Genomic DNA, 19,656 nt, shown 5'->3' with positions numbered 1-19,656 from the left:
ACTCATACACATATAGTGAATAAAGGTAGGGAAGACGAAGTCAATTACTTTACTAATAATCTACAGAGCAATGTCTAATCAGCTCCTATTCTTCAGGTCCAGCTAAACAAAGGGGATACATATGCACTGAAAGATAATAGCAAGAAAGAGAACTGGGTTGTACAGGGTTCTGGTGATGGAGGAACCAAGGATGCTCCCGCTGCCTGTTTTACGATCCCTCCCCCAGACCCAGAGTCTGTAGACAGGTTAAAGAGGTGAGTAGTACATAAGAATTAGAGGTAACTGGCCATGTTACAGGATATTACCGTAGCTATGAAAACAAAGAGGATCTATATTGGGCAGAATGGAAAATATGATTGGAGGGTGACCTCTTACATGGTTATGTCCCCAGTCATCAATATGGTGGTCCCTGTTCATGATAATTCTGATTTTTTTTGCTCAGTTGTTAGTTGGTTGGTTCATAAATTGTTTCTTTGATGCATTCCTACTGTCTATGACATATGTACGTTTTCTAATCCTGGTCCATATGTTTTATCAGGTTGGATACAGAATTAAATGATATGAAGAGGAAAAAGGCAGCTATTCAAAATACTTTAAAATCGAGCAGCCGTGAGCCTCAAAAAGCCAGTCAGCTGGGTAAGATGCTTATGCAAGTTAATTCATGTCGAGTTAAAAGCTAAACCATCCCAGTATTTTTAGCCAGGGATATTGTTGATGTGACGTATCAAAACGTTTGTGCTGCTTCCGATTTTTACATTAATATGTTGTCATATTTTTACACCATCTGTACAGCTCCAGTGGGTGGTGCCCCTATACCTCCAACTCGCACATCAAGTGTCTCCAGTGAGGACCCTCAAGGACCACAGATTCTTAATAAGTTGAATAAAATCTACGGAGACCTACAAGGCACCGAGCAGGAGGTACTGACAAGGTTGCGCACCCCTGTGAACAAAGCGTCACCAAACCAGGATTTAACCGGGAGGCTAAAAGAACAAGAGGTGAGTGCGGCCAATCTTGAGAACCGACAACAGGTTTCATGCATTTTATATCTTGTCTTTATCATATTTTTCACGTATACTTTCTGTAACTATAAGTGTAGTGTCCAGAATGAGGGAAGAAGATGTATCATAATCTGCATGCACATACTTCTGACATACAAACATCAAAAATGTATAAACCCGTCAGAACTGTCAAAATAACAGCATTTATGTATTGTCCCAGGGAACTGCACGGCGCCTCCAAATGATTGCATCAGAGACGGATTCTGCAAAGAGAGAATGTGAAAACTTCCTGGCAAAGAAACCATCAGGACCAGCAGCCTCTCAGCTGCCTACAACACTGGCCAATGTGAACAACAAGTACAATGATGTCAAAGCTTTGTCATCACTCTATGGAGAAGAGTAAGTGTACTGACGTGTACATAGTTATATCAAATATGGCGTCAATATATTTCGAAGCACAGTACCATTGCGTATACCAGCTCCAGTGTCCAACTAGGCTCACAATCTACACTCAATAGGGTCAATGTCATCTAAGGTTTACTAATCTATGGACAGTATCAGACTGAGGTGGCAAGGGTCCACTAGTAACCTTGATTCTTGGGGGCCCACTGTTTAGCTACAGGCAAATATAACATTATTAAAATTAACATCTGCTTCTATGTATGTTAATAAACTGGATAGTTTGTTAGATGAACGAGGAGATGGTTTTGTTTGTACATAGAATATCAAATTTATTGGGCCATCTCATGCTAATATTGAAGGTTAATTGGCTTACCTCTACACATGGGCCCACCGGGGATTCACCTGTTCACCCGTGGGCCAGTCCGAGTCTGCCTATGCATATGCTTTTTTTTGTAGAGTAGGATGTAACAGGAGAAGTCGTGGAAAACCCACACAAACAAGAGGCTTTTTGCCCCTTGTCAGATTGAAACCCAGGACCCAAGTGTGCAAAGCAGTAGTACAGTATGTATTAAAAATGTCACAGCTGCCATTACATTTTTATAGATGATATGCTTCTCTTACAGAGCTAAAGCATCACTGAACTTAGAAAATCAGATTAGCAAGACAGATGATATGATCAGAGGCTTTGAGAGTTTCTTGGCGCAGGATGGCGTTCTTCCTTCTACATCCAATGGTATCCAGGAACAAGCCAGTCAGATTCAGGTAAAACATCATTGTGTCTTGAGGCTCCTCACAATAAATAAAAGCCCAAAGAGTTTGTTTGATAGGACAAAATAGACTTAATGTATGATTCATTTCACTGTAAAGGGCTGAGCAGCTGTCGTAATTGTACATTAGTCATGGCTTATATCAACAGGAGTACAAGTCTGGTTTAGTAAAAACAATAATTTTGAGGGATATTTTTTTCAGACCTGTGTATTATGCCTCCCGCTGTTGTTCTCCTGGAAATGTACATATACATTTATACCTGGGAGTTACCCTCTTCTTGTCAATAAAGTGTGTCTCTAAACACTGTCATTGTCTGTGCCAGAATATGTAGTGACCCGCCCTATTGGTAAAACAAATAGTAACACACTGTTTTCAATGTATTCATATATTTCCAGGAGCGATAATAGTGGCCAGAATAGTGCCAGAATATGTAGTGACCCGCCCTATTGGTAAAACAAATAGTAACACACTGTTTTCAATGTATTCATATATTTCCAGGAGCGATAATAGAAAACAAAATGCTAAGGCCTAAGAAAAATAGCTTTAAAAATGAAAATATAAACTTAAAAAGTTCTTGAATAGTGCTGGATCTGTATCCAAAGCCACTCTTCTCAGGATGTAGTGGGATGGCAGCAGTTTCTTACTCACTTCATAGAGAAGATTGTGATGATGCCTATATAAACTTAATAAGAATGATGCCCATTTACAGCCTTGTGTCCATATTTCTTATTCCCATAAATTCAACTCTGAAGGGAAAGGTCATAGTCTACAATTCCATTTATACGTCTTACAAGACTTTTACCTTTGGATATGATTTAGAAAACAAGAGAACGCTTATTTAATTGACTTTAAATAGTTTTTTAATGAATATTTTGTCTCCTCCAGAAAATGAAGAGAGACCTTGTGGATAAACAGGACAATCTCCTGAAACTAAACCGGAGCTTAAAGGACACAGAATTGGCATGCAACTCCCTTCAAAGTAACACTAATGAGCACAGTCCTGATCTGCCACGCCAACGCATCCAGGTCCAAAAACTTAATGACAGATACCATTCTGTTGCTGACCAGCTGGACCAAAGGTGAGACCGTGTGGTGACAAAACAGAGGTGCGAAACTCTGCTATTGCTTCTATTAGATACGATACACTTTATTGATCCCGTGGGAAATTATGGAATAGATGATAGATAGATAGATGCTACATGACCAGACTCATGATGATCTGGCTCCAAAATTAGGGAGATTTTGTGATTTTTCGAGGCAAATATTTAAAAATGCCATTAAGTATGGACCCATAGTACTGGGTTCATAACCAAAATGATGTATGAAGGGTTCTGTTCTTTATGTAATCATATGATTTAAGCCAGTGGTCCCCAACCTTTCTGACCTTGAGAGCCACATTCTGCTTTGCAAGAGGGTCGTGAGTCACATCCAGCTACTGCCCCCCTCACAGTAGTGGCAACCAAAGCCCCGATTAAGGTCGGGTTCCTATTGCGTTAATGCAGTCCGTTAAATGGACTGCGTTACACCACGGCATAACGCTGTGTAACGCAGTCCGTTAACGCTGCCATTAACCCCTATTGTCAGGCGCATCGCCAACGCATTCCATACTTGGCATGTGCTAGCGATGTGCCGTCATTCTGTGACAGACCCTCAGATGCTGCATGCAGCGTTTCCGGATCCGTCACCGCTAGCGCAGATGAATCATCTGCGCTAGCGGTATAGCATAACGAGATGGCGTGTATGCTATAGCGTTAACGCAGCCCGTCAACGCTATGCGTTGAACGGACTGCATTAACGCAATGGGAAGCCGGCCTAAGGGTATAATAAGCATAGCTTTTCCACACAAATCACCCCGAAGCAGTATACCAAGATCCAGGGGTTCCCACCACATTCAGCATTCTCCCATCACGCACTCCCAATAAACTCACATCCATCTTCGAGCACCTCCTCTGACCGGTAGTATCATCCTGTCTCCAGCACACCATACTTAAATTATCTCTAAACCCCCAAGACCAGTAGATGTGTACCCAGGTCTGCTCTTCTCTGTAGGACTACTCACAAAGTTCACCATTTTGAGATGTGCTCTTCATACCAGTTTACTAAATCTGTAGCTAATGCACCAAGTTGGCAGACAGCCGCGAGCCACAATTCATGGGACTACGAGCCACATGTGGCTCCCGAGCTACAAGTTGGGGACCCCTGATTTAAGCTATGCCATTAATGCATGATAAATATCAATGTTCCTCCAACTGCTGAGATCTCCATGGATCATGAAACTCAGCATTGTGGTCCTTTCTTGCCCGAGCTGTGTCTAGTATAGGAGTTCAGCACTTTTAAAGGGAACCTGTCACCAACAAAATTGACGATGAGCTAAACCCACCGACATCAGGGGCTTATCTTCAGCATTCTGTAATGCTGTAGATAAACCCCCGATGTAACCTAAAAGATGAGAAAAAGAGGTTAGATTATTCTCACCTAGGCGGGCGGTCCGATCCGATGGGCGTCGCGGTCCAGGGCCTCCCATCTTCATAAGATGACGTCCATTTCTGGTCTTCACGCTCGGGGCAGGCATACTTTGTCTGCCCTGTTGAGGGCAGAACAAAGTACTGCAGTGCGCAGGCGCCGGGAAAGGTCAGAGAGGCCCGGCGCCTGCGCACTGCAGTACTTTGCTCTGCCCTCAACAGGACAAAGTACACCTGCGCCGGAGCGTGAAGACCAGATGAGGACGTCTTCTGATGAAGATAGTGAGGCGCCGGACCGGACTGCGACGCCCATCGGACCAGCAGCGGGACCGCCCCTGGGTGAGTATAATCTACAGGAAAAAAAAGAGGAAGTCCAGCTCACCATAGTAGTAGTCCCAGAAGGCTCGGAGCACGGAGACGCTGTGTCAAGCGTGAGAAGACCAGAAATGAAGAAAAAATTCCAGCTCAACGAGGCGTGAAAAGTAAAAACTAAATACTTTATTCACTTCAATCAGACATCATGATTAAGGGTGCCCTGTCACCTGAAACGCGTAGATAGTGTTTTTATTGTATTGTGCTGATGTTTCATCCTCTGCTTCTGATTGAAGTGAATAAAGTATTTCGTTTTTACTTTTCACGCCTCGTTGAGCTGGAATTTTTTCTTCATTTCTGAGTATAATCTAACCTCTTTTTCTCATCTTTTAGGATACATTGGGGGCTTATCTACAGCATTCCATAATGCTGTAGATAAGCCCCTGATGCTGGTGGGCTTACCTCACCCTTGATTTTGGGGGTGACAGATTCCCTTTAAAGTAAATGTGTCATACTAAACATATGAATTACTATGGTCCTGTGTCTGGTAGAACTCGAGATTCCCATAGTCTGGAATTGTGGCTACTCACCATGACTACTACAGAGAGGCGGTAATTGCGATAGCCATTGAAAGAATGACTGGCAGTACATGAAAAGCAAAGATCTCATTTAAAACTTTTGAATGAGTTAAAGATTACAAGTTAGTTAGCAAGTGGATATCTGACCTCCACTGATCACAAGAATGGGGGTCATATAACACCCGCTTGAAAAAGACAGTGGTCAACCATGTGTACTGTCACTTTATTATTTAGCCATCTGTCGAGGTAACTGAGGACAGCGTTTGGCCATCTTTGGAATTCCCACAGACTTTGACTTGTGCGGCAGTTGCATGCTCAACCACAGCTCCAATTAAAGAGTGATTTAGGACCCCCAGTCTCACGATAGGGACCGCCAGAACCAGCTAGTTAACCTTCTTCTGGTTTGGTCAAAATTGGCAATTTAGATAAAACCAATATGTATAAGTTAACAATAAGTTTGAGACTGCTTTTAAAGTAATGTACACTTCCTGATAAAAATGACATTTTTATAAGGCTTTTATTTTCTAATGTTATTCAGTTATTCTATTTTTTTGTACAATATTATGCAAGCAGCCATTCTAAGTGTGCAGCCACGTGGACAGTAGGAAACAATATACAGCAGCCGTTCATTGACTTTGTGGCGCAAATGTGTTGTAGGCATGCTCCATGACCTGTGCAGAGGTTATTGCGCAGGGAGGGGATGGTGGTCTGTGACCTATTGTACTGTAAATAATATGATCCTGTGTAGAGAGATGGGTGAATCAATTTGCCCTGATCCTGCAGCCGCATTAGTATTCTATGGCCGCTGCATGGTAGCACTATGGGATCCTAGGATGTCTCATATATATTGAAATGCCAGGAAACTCTTCTGATTTGTAAACTGAATGTGGCATGACACGTGCACAACATGATGTCCGGACTACTAATAAGAACAGGCATAGAGGATGCTGGCAGGTAGGAAGCAGTTCTCAGAGGTCAAACCAGCAGCCTCCCCCTAAAAAAAAATCTAAACTAAAGAAAAGGCAATTCTTTACATAAAAACCTCATTTAAATAGATTGTTTTCGGATTATTCTTTCCCTTTGCCAACTTCTTTAAGAAATGTCTCCCTCTGTCAATTTTTTCTTGAAGCCAATATTTTTCAAAGTTAATTCTGTTATCAAAGAGAACTGTTCTATATTTAACCTTTTTTAATGTTCAGTGACTAAAATGTCAAAATTCAATGTTCTTTCCTTTAGAGAGAAAATGCTCAGGGATACCAATTTGCCATACCAGCAGTTTAAATCCTCCAGTGATGGCCTGGAATCCTGGCTGAATGGTCTTCCACGTAACCAGATTACACCATCAGATTCTCCCAGTCAAGTCAACTACAAACTCCAAAGCCAGAAGGTAAGGGAATCTGCATATGTAATAAATATGGAAGTCACAAGGATAAACTACATGCACAGTAAAATGTAAATATATTATATATATATTCACACACAGTATATATTCACTTCGTAGAATGGTAGAGTGGATTCTTCTATTCCTTCAATAGTACAGTGAAGATCAGCTGATCTTACATTTATTTTCAACATCATTTTTTACCACTTCATCATTCTCATCCTGTAAAATCTTAGAGCATCTTTGACTTTTCCTTTACTTTTGACATATCCCCCAAATCCTTTTTTATTGGTTTTGAGTCTCTTGCAAGCCTTAGTTTATTATCAGCTTTGAATAACCTGATTCGTGCCCTGCAGGTTATGCAGACAGCTGTTATGACCTGGTGGTTAGGAGCACACGGAATGACCTGATGGTTAAACTCACAGGACAAGCTCTGGGAAGTGGGAACTTTGCTGACCGCAATCCCTAATCCTATCACACACACTAGAAATAGCTGTGGAGCGTACCTAACAGGCCTAGACGCCTCGGCACAGCCTTAAGAACTAGCTAGCCCTAGAGAAAGAAAATAAAGCCTACCTTGCCTCAGAGAAATTTCCCCAAAGGAAAAGGCAGCCCCCCACAAATATTAACTGTGAGTTAAGATGAAAGTCACAAACACAGAAATGAAACAGGTTTAGCAAAGGGAGGCCAGACTAACTAAATAGACAGAGGATAGGAAAGGTATCTTTGCGGTCAGCACAAAACTACAAAAGACCACGCAGAGTGTGCAAAAAGACCCCCGCACCGACTCACAGTGCGGAGGCGCCACCCTGCATCCCAGAGCTTCCAGCTAGCAAGACAAAATCATGAAAGCAAGCTGGACTAGAAAACCATGAGCAGAAAATAACAAACGGGGACTTAGCTTCTTGCAGGAAGAGACTGGTCTCCAGAAGATCCAAGAGCGAACTGAACCAGCACAGGAACATTGACAGCTGGCATGGAGTAACGATCTGAGTGGAGTTAAATAGAGCAGCCAACCAAAGGATAAACCACGTCACCTGTGTAAGGAACCTCAGAAGCAGCAGCCTCACTCACAGCCACCAGAGGGAGTCCATGGACAGAACTCGCCGAAGTACCATTCACGACCACAGGAGGGAGTTCGACAACAGAATTCACAACAGACAGCATTATATTCTTCTTTAGATATGCCTCCCTCTTTCCATTTGAGAAACAATTCTTTCTTCCTTTTTAGCATTTGTTTAAGTTCTGTGTTCATCTGATTTCCTTAAATGCTTCCTATCCCTTTTTCAGGGGTTTGTTAACGATTATGCTTTGAAAATCTTTTTTTCAAAATTTCCCATCCTTCCTGGACATTTCTGGCCTTAAGGACATCCAGCCATTGGATCCCTCCTATCCTCTAAGTCCCTTAAAGTCTGCCTTTCTGAATTCTAACCTTGAATTCTGAGTTTTCACACGTCTTACTCCTCTAGTTATTCAAAATTCTATGATCGCACGATCGCTACCTCATAGGGTCCCAGCCACTCTTACCTCCTCAACCATTTGTTTATGAAGATTACATCCAAGGTAGTAGATCCACTTGTTTCTCCTCCACATTTTGGAAGATAAAGTTGGCAGCAAGAGAGGATAAGAATTAGTTGGACCTGTTACTTTTGACTGAGAGAGATTCCAAAAGTCTGGATAGATGAAATCTCCCATGATCACCATGTCATATTATTTTTGAGGACCTGGCCATCTGATGCATAAAGAGTTCATCCTTATCTTCAGCTTGCACAGGCGGCCTGTAGTAAAAGCCTACGATGGTGTCCTTTCCGTTGTTCTCTTGTATTCTTATCCAGTTTCCACAGAACTTCAAGTCTCTGAAGCTTCAATCTCTGTGCAGATATACGCTTTTCTAACATACAACACCTCCTCCCCATTTATTAAGTCTGTTTCTTGCAAATAAGTTGTATTTTTCTAGAATTGTATTCCAATCATGTGTATCGTCCCACCAAGTTTCAGTAATGTCAATAACATATTTCTTTTCCTGCATTAGTAGCTCCAATTCTCCTTATTTGTTGTCCATGCTTTGTGCACTTGTATAGAAAGATCTTAGTTTGTGATCGGTTTCTTTCTCCTCTATTTTTATTATTCAGATTCTTTTGTCTTTGTTCTTCCTTTACACTTCTAATAGCAGAGTTCTCAATAGTATTTGTTTGCTGTATGGCTTTCACTGGTCTTTTCCTTCTTTTCGCACTTAATTAAGCATATGGTTTAGCTCTAGAATAGTTCCTAAAGGACCCCATCACACGTTCGCTTTTTAAGTACATATGCGGTTCATTTTTAAGGACCACAAATAGGGACACACGCACACCCATTGTATTCAATGGTGGTGCACATATCAGGTTTTTCACACAAACTGTTACTAGCCCCTGGGCTTTATGTCAGTGCAGCGACCATAAAGCAGTTGACATCAACCCCAACCCTATTACCCAACTTGCCACCGCACCAGGGCAAGTGGGAAGAGAAAGGCTAAGCTTCAGATTTGGCACTTCTTATTGAAGACCCCATTCTGGGGCCGCTGAAGAGGGGTCAATATCCATGGCCTCTTTCTTGGCTATTAAGATCAGCCCACAGCTGTCTGTTTAGCCTTTGCTGGTTAGAACTTATAGGGGGACCCTATGTCATTTTTTTCTGCAGTCCCCCTATAAACTAACCAGTAAAGGCTAAGCAAACAGCTGTGAGCTGTTATTAATAGCCTGGCAACGTTTAGGGCTAATGAGCATTTTTTCAGATTATTAATATCAGCCCCCAGTGGTTGGCTTTCCCTCTGCTAGTTATGAAAATTACCTGGGAGCACACGCCATTTTAATTTAAAAATAATAAAAAAAATACAAAACCAGATCAGAAAAAAAACACAAAGTACTGATTATATAGCACACTGACATATTTCTATCTATCGTGTTCCACATCACGATCTCTATCTTTGAACATCTTTAATACATAGTACTCATTAATTTCTATGCTAATTTCATTCCATACGTGTCACACTGACAGCAAATACGTACACACGGATGGCACAAGGAGACGGACCACAGATCTCACCAGTACTGTTTTTTCCAGTACCAAAATCACCAGGATGTGTGAAGGAGGCCTTAAATGAGTTTTATGAAGTCAGTAGGAAAAAAAGTCTTTCTTCCAAACATAGGACAACTTTCCCTTGAACAAATTAAACCTAAACTAGAAATTAAGAGAATTAGATGAACAACAGTTAGAAATTGGTCAATGGCCTTCTAAAATGCGTGGACACCTTTAGGCCTCGTGCACATATTGAGTATTTACTGCGTTTTTTGCTTTAGTATTTGTAAGCCAAAATCAGGAGTGGAACAGTCAGAGAAAAAGTATAATAGAAACACGTCACCATTTCTGCATTTTTACTCAACATGTGAACATGGCCTTAATGTAACAAAGTAGGCAGGGTAGCGTCACTGTAGCAACATCCTTCTTCCTACATACTAGCCGAGTGACATGGGAGTCCAATAGAGGTGAAAATGTCTAGAACTAATCAGATGAGTTCTTTAGTAAAGAATAAGCTTTCAAATGTATCATTACCGATTTGAAGGTAGTCAATTATTTTAATTGGCAAAATACACAGACTGCATAATAGCCAACAAAGAAAGAACATCCAAATCAAAGGAAGGAATCATCCAGCATTCGACACATAGTAAGGAACAAACAAGGGAGGAAAGTATAGGCAGAAAGGCTTCTCACATTTCTTTTCTATGGGTACCAAAGCAACTTCATGGATTTCTACTGCATAGTTTTAAACTGGCGGCAAAACATTACCCATATAATGTATTATGTATTAATGTATCATTGCAGAGGCTGGTAGAGGAGATCCAGAGGAAGGAGCCAGAGAAGAATAATGTGGTGAAGCTTTCCAAAGACTTGTCAAATTCTCTTAATGTAAGTTTCTTCTTTCTTGTTGTGAAATTACTCTACGACACAGACACCAACCTGTAAAGCGAAGGTGCAGAATAATTTTTTGGCCCAAGGGTCACATTGTAATACTGAACCAATTTGGGGGCTGTACATTACCTTCTGTGACATTTGTGGCATATCGAAAGTATAAATTATAAAAGTCTGCTAGTTACAAATTCTACTTGCAGGACTCTTCCCTCCAAATCAGCACTAATGGTATGTTCACACAGCATTAGTTGACAAAGATTTAGAAATACTGTTGATTCTGCTACCGAATCTACATAAAAACGTGTTCAATTCTCTGAATAAGTTTACAACTGATTTGTAATGGGAAAAGCTCCTTTACAGCACAGAATACGTTTTTTTCACCCTATTTTGAACATTTCACAGTAACACTAATATGAAGCATTTTCAAGGAGTATTTGCAGCATTTTTTATGTGGATTTGCAGTAAGATCTGCTTCTAAATCCTTGTAAAAACCTGTGTGAATACACCCTAAAGAGATCATGCATGCACATGGCTCTCTACAATAGATCATAAGCTTACTGTGGAGTCAGCCACAGAAGGACACCTGTCGAATTCACATACTGCCTTTTGGAGTGCCAAACGGGTAAAGAGATTCAATTCTCCTGATGTATGTCATCCATTAATCCATGTAGGTCTTCACCGTGCAGCTGTAGTACTTGCCAGTCCGTGTTCCTCATCTGCTCCCACTGCTCTTCTGTGCATGGCTGCTCACATATAGTTAACCTGTCTGACAAACATTTTACTGTCTGTAAGGTTGGGGGCCGCACAGAATGGCATCGCAGGCCGTATGTGGTCTCTGAGCAGCTGGTTGTGCACCCCAGCTGGATAGTAATAAAACACCACAGAGTTCCCCTTTGGGTGAAATAAAACATGAGTTCTGATCACTGAACATTGAATCAAAACCCTGATCACCTTAAGGTTGTTCTACATTAAACACAATGCCATTTCTAGAGCATACTAAAAAAAAAGTCTGGAACACATTAGTAAGCAAGGACTGGGCACGCTGCATCACTTAAAGGGAATCTGGCAACAGGTTTTTGCTATGTAATCTGAAGACAGCAAATGGTAGGGGTTAAAACACTGATTTTAGCGATGTCTCGGTTATGTGGTTTTGTTTACTTGTAATGATTGTTTTATCACCAGGAGCTTATCATTGCTGGAACACCTGATAGTGTGACTCCACCCCCTCCTGTAATAAGCAGCTGTTTATACACAATGTACATACAGCCTGATGTGGGCGGGGTTAGCTTTCTCAGCTCTGCTTCATTTCTAAACCTAAAAATTCTGATCACTTCAGAATGCACCCAGTAATCTGAGTGATACATCGTTGTATTTGGGGTCTCTTTGCCTACATCATACTGCTCTCAGACGAGGTAGCAAAAACATGGTTACAGATTCCCTTTAAAGTTATATGCATCTCAAAGCCTCATCTGCTTTTTCTTCAAAACATGAGGTGTAACCTGATGAAGAAATTAAATGTATGCTGTGCACATAACTTTTAGAACAATGGGAAAAAAGAACCTGCTGTGCTGGCACTTCTAGCAACTACTTAATATAAAAGCTAACAAAAATATAAACCACCAAAATCTAATATTTACTAGAGAATCCCAAGTTGAGAGTGATGTAAATCACTTCTTCTTTCTGGGTCTTATGGCCTTTTGTCATCTTAAATCAAATGGAACACTTGAATACCCTTTAGACCTCCACCTATTAGCTGAATGGAGGGCCATTACCGTTTATCCATGCACAGTAGTGTACGAATAGGTGTGGATCAAGCCGGGCTGAACTGCAGCGCCACGTACGATGTACTAACTTCTAGACATACAATAAAGGGCCCTTACATTTTAATGATGTGTGGGGTTAATGATGGACATAGTCTCATCTAACAAAAACATATCCCTAAAGGGCCATGAATACAGAAAAAAACAAAACTGGAATATTTTTTAAAAAACCTACCACATCTCAGCAAATATACATGTACAGCATACATACAAGTGAAATGCCTACAGTCGTGTATATTTCTTATAGGACTATGAGGCTCAGGCTGATCGATATCGTTCTACTCTGGATCCCTCCATTGCCTCTGCTCCTCGTAGAACATCCAAGGGTAGTTCCCTACATGAGAACATTGAAAGCAAGGTTGGTCTTTTTTTCCAAATTCACGTGAAGGAGGAGGAATATATTGATATGCAAGCTCAGAATCTAATTTTTCGTTCCAGGAAAAAGATTTGGTAAAACGGTATACAGAGGCAACAGTGGAGAGCAAGCAGCAACTGAATCAAATGGAATTTGCTAAGAGGGTTCTAGATAAGGTAACGTAAAAGTCACAGCTCTTGTTTATATGATTTCCATTTCTTTTATCCATCCCATTAGTGATGGAACAGTGGAAATAGCATTTACATAGGGTTAACCATGAAACAATTGGACTGCCCTATTTATCTGGCGGGGGTCAGACTCTCGGCAGCACCTGAGAACGGCCTCCCCACGGCGTACAGAGCTGTGTGATATTCCGGCTCTGTACTCTGGATACATCCTGCAGTTGTGTGATCACTGATCAGTAGACAGGTGATTGAACATGGAAAGATTCAGAGATTCTGGAGAAAGCCATGTGTACAAAGGAAAAGACCGATGGTCAATATTGGATGCTCATGATCTCAGGCCCTTTGCATTTCATACAATGTCCCAACTTTTTGAAAAATAAAAGACACACAAATAATAATACTGTATGAAAGATGGGGTGTAAGTTTAAAATGGTGGTAGAGATTCACACCTGTGACAAGTCAAAACAACTATATTGGCATGTAATGGGGACTTATTTTCCATTGGGGCCACTTTTTGTAGCTGCAATAAGGTGATTAATGACGAGAAATATCCAGTTGTGGAGCCAGTCTTAGGCTGGAGGAAATAAAACCCAGGGCAGTCGTGCTTCTTCATTCAATAAAGGTTGATTAATGTCTTAAAATAATGCATATTGGGGAGTTACCAGGGTTTTTTAATCCCTTCACTTCCTGAGGCCATTTTCCATTTTTTTCTCCCTCTTCTTCCAACAGCCAGAACTTTGTTTTTTTTACTTTTCTATCAGTACATCCATATGAGGGCTTGTTTTTTTGTGGGAACAGTTGTATTTTTGAATGACACCATTCACTTTACCATATAGTGTACTGGAAAACGGGGAAAAAATTCCAAGTGCGGTGAAATTGCAAAAAATGTGCAATTTCACAATTGTTTTTTTTATTTACCATGTTGACTATATGGTAAAACGGGCCTGGTAACATGATTCTTCAGGTCAGTATGAGTACTCGGATAACTAACATGTATAGTTGTTTGTTTTATTTAAGTGGTGAAAAAATTCAGAAATTTGTAAAAAAAAAAAAAAAAAAAATTTGCTTACTGTGTTGAATACCCTTAGGAGACTTGAAGTTGAGATCGTCCAATTGCCTGTGCTATAGAAATCACCATCTCCTATGAATGCCGGCCACTAGCCGGTGTTCACATGAGGATCGTAACGACAGACCCTCGGCTGTCATGACAACCTATATACGCCAAGCGATCAAGTCACATGTGCGCTGATTGGAGCACGGAATGACACATGCCCGTCGGCGTGTTAAATCCCACTACAAGAGACTAACAGCGGGATTTATCAGGTTAACAGCCACAGGAAGGGCACATGATGGCTGATTAAATCTAATTAAAGGGAACCTCTCACCCCCAAAATCGAAGGTGAGCTAAGCCCACCAGCATTAGGGGCTTATCTACAGCATTCTGGAATGCTGTAGATACATCAGGGGCTTATCTACAGCATTCTGGAATGCTGTAGATAAGCCCCCGATGTAACCTGAAAGATGAGAAAAAGAGGTTAGATTATACTCATGCAGGGGCGGTCCCGCTGTGGTCCGGTTCGGGGCCTCCCATCTTCTTACGATGATGTCCTCTTCTTGTAGTCACGCTGCGGCTCCGGCTTACTTTGTCTGCCCGGCTGAGGGCAGAGCAAAGTACTGCAATGCGCAGGTGTCGAGAAAGGTCAGAGAGGCCCGGCGCCTGTGCACTGCAGTACTTTGCACTGGAAAAAACAACGATGTTCCAGCTCCAAATAGGTAAAATAGAAAAACTTTATTGAAAAAATGTAAAAACATGAAAAATCATGAGCTCCATAAAGACAACACCATGACCTGCGTGAGTTTGGCAACGCGTTTCGACCGGAAAGGTCTTTGTCAAAGCAAAGTACTTTGCACTGCCCTCAACAGGACAGACAAAGTACGCCTGAGCGTGAATACATGAAGAGGACGTCATGGAATGAAGATGGGAGGCGCCGAACCGGACGGCAGCGCCCATCGTACCGGGACCGCCCCTGGGTGAGTATAATCTAAACTCTTTTTCTCATCTTTCAGGATACATCGGGGGCTTATCTACAGCATTCCAGAATGCTGTAGATAAGCCCCTGACGCTGGTGGGCTAAGCTCACCTTCGATTTTGGGGGCGACCGGTTCCCTTTAAATATACGTCATATTTTAAGATTCAAAATCATTATTTTAAGTCATAGTAAAACTTATCGTGTGAACAAGCACAACTGTCCTGGTTTTTTTTTCTCCCGCCCAAGACTGGTTCCATGTCTTAAGAGCTATAAAAAGCATGATTTGATCAAGACATTATATTGCTCGCTACCTATAAAACATAGATGCCACCATGCATCCCATCTGTCTGTAGCTGTCCACTTGTTATTACTTCAAGGGCAAAAAAATGTTATATTTTACTATGGCACATTCAAGAAATCCAAAGTTAAAATTTGGATGCTAAATATAATAATTCTAGATATATACAAAACAAAACTAATGTAGATTAATTTGTTTTCAATTTTTAATTGCTGAATATATAATCTCTGATGTATATTTGTTTCTTTAGTCAGATACCCAAGATGGAGTCCAATTGTCAATGCAGCACAACTTGCGCTCAGAGAACACATTGCGATCAGCAAGGGAATCAGAAACCTTGGCAAAGGATCTGGAGGAGGAGAAAAGGAAGGTAGCAGAGGTACAGCAGACACTGGAGGAAAACAGAAAGAGGATACTTCTGCTGAAGACACAGAGACCTGTGGAAAGACTGGAAGAAAAGGAAATGGTGCAATACTACAGAGAACCCCGGCTAGAGAGTGAACTTGCAACTCTAAAGAACCAAGCAAATAGTGCCTCTAGGGATAGGGAAAATACACAGTCTGAGATAGAGGTGGTTAGCAAGAAGCTGGTTACTCTAGAAAACCAGAGGAAGAACATCAAACCACAGTTATTGACAAAAGAAGTCACAGAGATAGAGAGAGATGCCAATCTAGAAGCTCAAGCCCAAACCCTTAGAAAAGAGATTAAACAACTAAAGGAAGAGAATAATTCAATCACACTAGAGTTAGAGCGCTTGAGAATGGAAGTAATGGTACTGGAACAGAAACAACCTAATGTTAAAGAAAAAGTGGTACTGAAAGAGGTAGTGAAAGTCGAGAGGGATCCTGAGATGTTAAAGGCTACCAAGGCACTACAATTGCAGATTGATGATGAGAACTTCCGCAGAAAGTCTCTTCAAGAAAACATTGTGAAACTTAGAACCAAGACCGAAGAACTGGAGAGATTAATTGAGTCTGTAGAACCTAAAGTCATTGTGAAGGAAGTAAAGAAAGTAGAGCAAGATCCAGACACCCTAAAGGAAGCTGCTAGGCTTAAAACATTAATACAGGAAGAGCGTAACAAAAGTGTGACTCTGACCCGGGAGTTAAGCGAACTACAATCAAAATATGTAATAGTGGAAAAGCAAAAACCCAGGGTAGAAATAAAAGAACGGGTCAATGAAGTGTTTGTTGTCCAGCCAGAGACAGAAAAAGAAATTTCCAGGCTGAAAATTGCTTTGCAACAGGCCAATTCCAAAAAATCTTCCTTTGAAAAAGAACTCAATACAACACAAAGTGAAATGTTTGTACTGAGTTCACAAAAGCCGGTGGTGGAGTATAAAGAAATTGTCCAAGAAATTGTTAAGTTAGAGAAAAGCCCAGAAGTGGTGAAAGAAATTGAAAGAGTGAAGTCACAAATTCGAGACCTGGAGTCAACAAACAACAGGTATCAAGAACAAAAATCCAAGTTAATCAAGGAGAGAGATGACTGGAAACAAGAACGGTCAAAGGTAGAAACAAAGGTTGTGAATAAAGAGATTGTCAAGTATGAAAATGACCCTGTACTGATTAGAGAGGCAGAGCAACTGCGCCAAGAAGTACGCAATGAATCTCAGAACAGAAGAGAAGTGGAAGATGTGGTTTATGACCTACAAAGCAAGTACATGTTGCTAGAAAGACGGAAACCAGAAGAGCGGGTAGTGGTTCAAGAGGTAGTTCATTTACAGAAGGATCCTAAGGTAGCAGAAGAACACTATAGATTAAACAGGACTCTAGATGAAGAGGTTGGCAACAGGCGCCGCCTGGAACGTGAGGTACAACAATTACGAACCCAAGTGGAAGAGAAGGAGAGACTCCTGAATTTCCAAGAAGAAAGAGACAAGAAACTGACTGCAGAAAAAGAGTTGAGGCATATCACACTCAGAATAAAGGAAATTGAAGAAAGCCCACCACCAGTACAGGAGAAGATTGTAATGGAAGAAGTAGTTAAAGTGGAGAAGGACCCCATATTAGAACAATCAGCTAATGCCCTCCGCAGTGACCTTGATACAGAAAGGACACAGATACTCAACATTGAAAGGGAATGCAAAAATCTACAGGTCAAGGTTGATATCTTACAGAGGGAGAAGTCATTAGAAAAAACAATTTACAAAGAAGTTATTAGAGTGGAGAAGGATAAAGTGCTGGAGAATGAGTGGGCCAGATTACGAGACATGTGTAATAAGGAGCGTATTGCAAAGCAAGACCTGGAAGATGAGTGCAGAAGACTGAAAGAAAAGATCGAAAGGGTAGATGCTACAAAAAACACATGGTCAAAGGAAGAAGCTGATCTTCAAAAGACCAGACTGCAAGCACAACAAGAAAAGTCATCCATAGAAAGAGAGTTACTGGAATTGAGGAGGCAACAGCAGCAAAAAAGTGTTTTCTTGAGCAAAGAATCTGAGTTGTTGACACAAAAAGCAGAAAATGACCGTCAAAAGAAGATGCAGATGGGACAGGAGCTTTCTCTTTTGGAATCCAAAATTCTAAAAGAAAAAGATTGCATTTATGAAAAGGAAAGGAACATCAGAGATCTGGTGTCACGTGCAAACCGAGAGGAACGCAATCAAGAGACTCAAATGAGGGAGACCAATGTCTCCACAAAAATATCCATTCTGGATCCTGACAATGGGAAAGAAATGTCACCATATGAAGCATACAAGAGAGGCATAATAGACCGCCATCAGTATATCCAGTTGCAAGAGTTGGAGTGTGACTGGGAAGAAATTTCTACAATGGGCTCCAGTGGTGAAATTTCAGTTCTCCTAGATAAAAAGAGTGGCAAACAATATTCTATTGAAGATGCTCTGAGAACCAGAAAAATCACAAAGGAGGAGCTGGAATTATATCGGGATGGAAAACTCCCAATTTCAGAATTTGCCTTGCTTGTGGCTGGAGAGAACAAGCCCCAATCAATGTCAATTGGATCAATCATTGGATCCAAATCCCCAGTCACCTCTCCCTCAAGCCAAACCCAAAGTCGCAGCTTTTTCACACAAAGTGCACCAAAGGTTTTTCATGACGATAGTTTTCCCATTGCTGGTGTGTATGATACCAACACAGACAGCAAATGCACAGTTAGGAGCGCCATAACAAGAAAACTGTTAGATCCCTCAACTGCTCAAAAGCTTCTGGAAGCACAAGCAGCCACTGGGGGTATAGTCGACATCATTAGCAAAGACAGGTATTCAGTTAATAAAGCAATAGATAGAGGAGTGATAGATAGCAACAATACACAGAGCTTACTTAATGCCCAGAAAGCTTTTACAGGTGTTGAGGACCCAGTCACCAAGAAGCGCCTCTCAGTAGGAGAGGCTGTGCAGAAGGGTCTAATGTCCAAGGAAACAGCCATGCCATACCTGGTAGTTCAGCATCTTACAGGGGGCTTAATTGATCCCAAAAAGACAGGAAGGATTCCACTGTCAGAGGCAACAGAGCAGGGTCTGATAACAAAAGAACTGGCTGCTCAGGTCCAAGATGAATCGACGTATGAAAAGAACCTTGTAGATCCTTCTTCTAAAGAGAAGGTGAACTACAAGGAGGCCATAGCACGATGCCGGAGAGACCCAGTTAGTGGCTTGCTTCTACTTCAAGGTGCTTCAGAGGGCTATCAGCATGCTGTATACCGCCCTGTGAATGCTATACCTTCATTGACATCCTACAAGTACTAATGGTGATGGTTGCCTGTCATACCTGTGTTTTTATTTCCTGCTATGTAAGTGTACCCCGTTTAATAACGATATTGTTCCTCTGAGGGGGAAATTATGCCTGTGGTGTATATTCCATTTCTTGTGCTGCTCAATAAACTGGAACTTATCTTTATTATATCTAAATTAGAGAGTCTGTTTTTTACCGTTACACTTCCAATGGCCAGTTACTGCTACAAATGTAATGCCAATCTATTTATTATAATTAGGTTGAAGGCTGAAGGTGAAAAAGATTAAAAAGAACCAAAAAGAAAAAAAGTCCAACATTTTGGTACCCAAAACGCAAGGTCCTTATTCTGATTGGAGAAATCTAATTTGTCCCATGTATTCTTAGTGGCGAGCTATGCATTCAGAAAATCTAGTGTATGGCACAG

The 19,656-nt window shown here is 41.2% G+C and overlaps 1 protein-coding gene across 1 annotated transcript in view; it reads left to right on the top strand.

Annotated features, from left to right (window-relative positions):
* The window catches only part of EVPL (envoplakin), a 48,880-nt gene extending 29,472 nt beyond the window's left edge, over nt 1–19,408 (top strand). The window contains exons 11-21 of the mRNA XM_069752057.1: nt 97–254; nt 539–636; nt 793–998; nt 1,222–1,400; nt 2,027–2,165; nt 3,057–3,250; nt 6,760–6,910; nt 10,763–10,846; nt 12,917–13,027; nt 13,108–13,200; nt 15,788–19,408. Of these exons, the coding sequence (XP_069608158.1) occupies nt 97–254; nt 539–636; nt 793–998; nt 1,222–1,400; nt 2,027–2,165; nt 3,057–3,250; nt 6,760–6,910; nt 10,763–10,846; nt 12,917–13,027; nt 13,108–13,200; nt 15,788–19,246 (4,872 nt within the window). The 3' untranslated portion in view covers nt 19,247–19,408. The remainder of the gene's footprint in view (nt 1–96; nt 255–538; nt 637–792; nt 999–1,221; nt 1,401–2,026; nt 2,166–3,056; nt 3,251–6,759; nt 6,911–10,762; nt 10,847–12,916; nt 13,028–13,107; nt 13,201–15,787) is intronic.
* Nucleotides 19,409–19,656: the final 248 nt, after the last annotated feature.

This window comes from Ranitomeya imitator, chromosome 2, assembly GCF_032444005.1.
Source record: "Ranitomeya imitator isolate aRanImi1 chromosome 2, aRanImi1.pri, whole genome shotgun sequence".
NCBI lineage: Eukaryota > Metazoa > Chordata > Amphibia > Anura > Dendrobatidae > Ranitomeya > Ranitomeya imitator.
The sequence above is the reverse complement of the archived record's forward strand: the minus strand, read 5'-3'. Positions and strand labels throughout refer to the sequence as shown.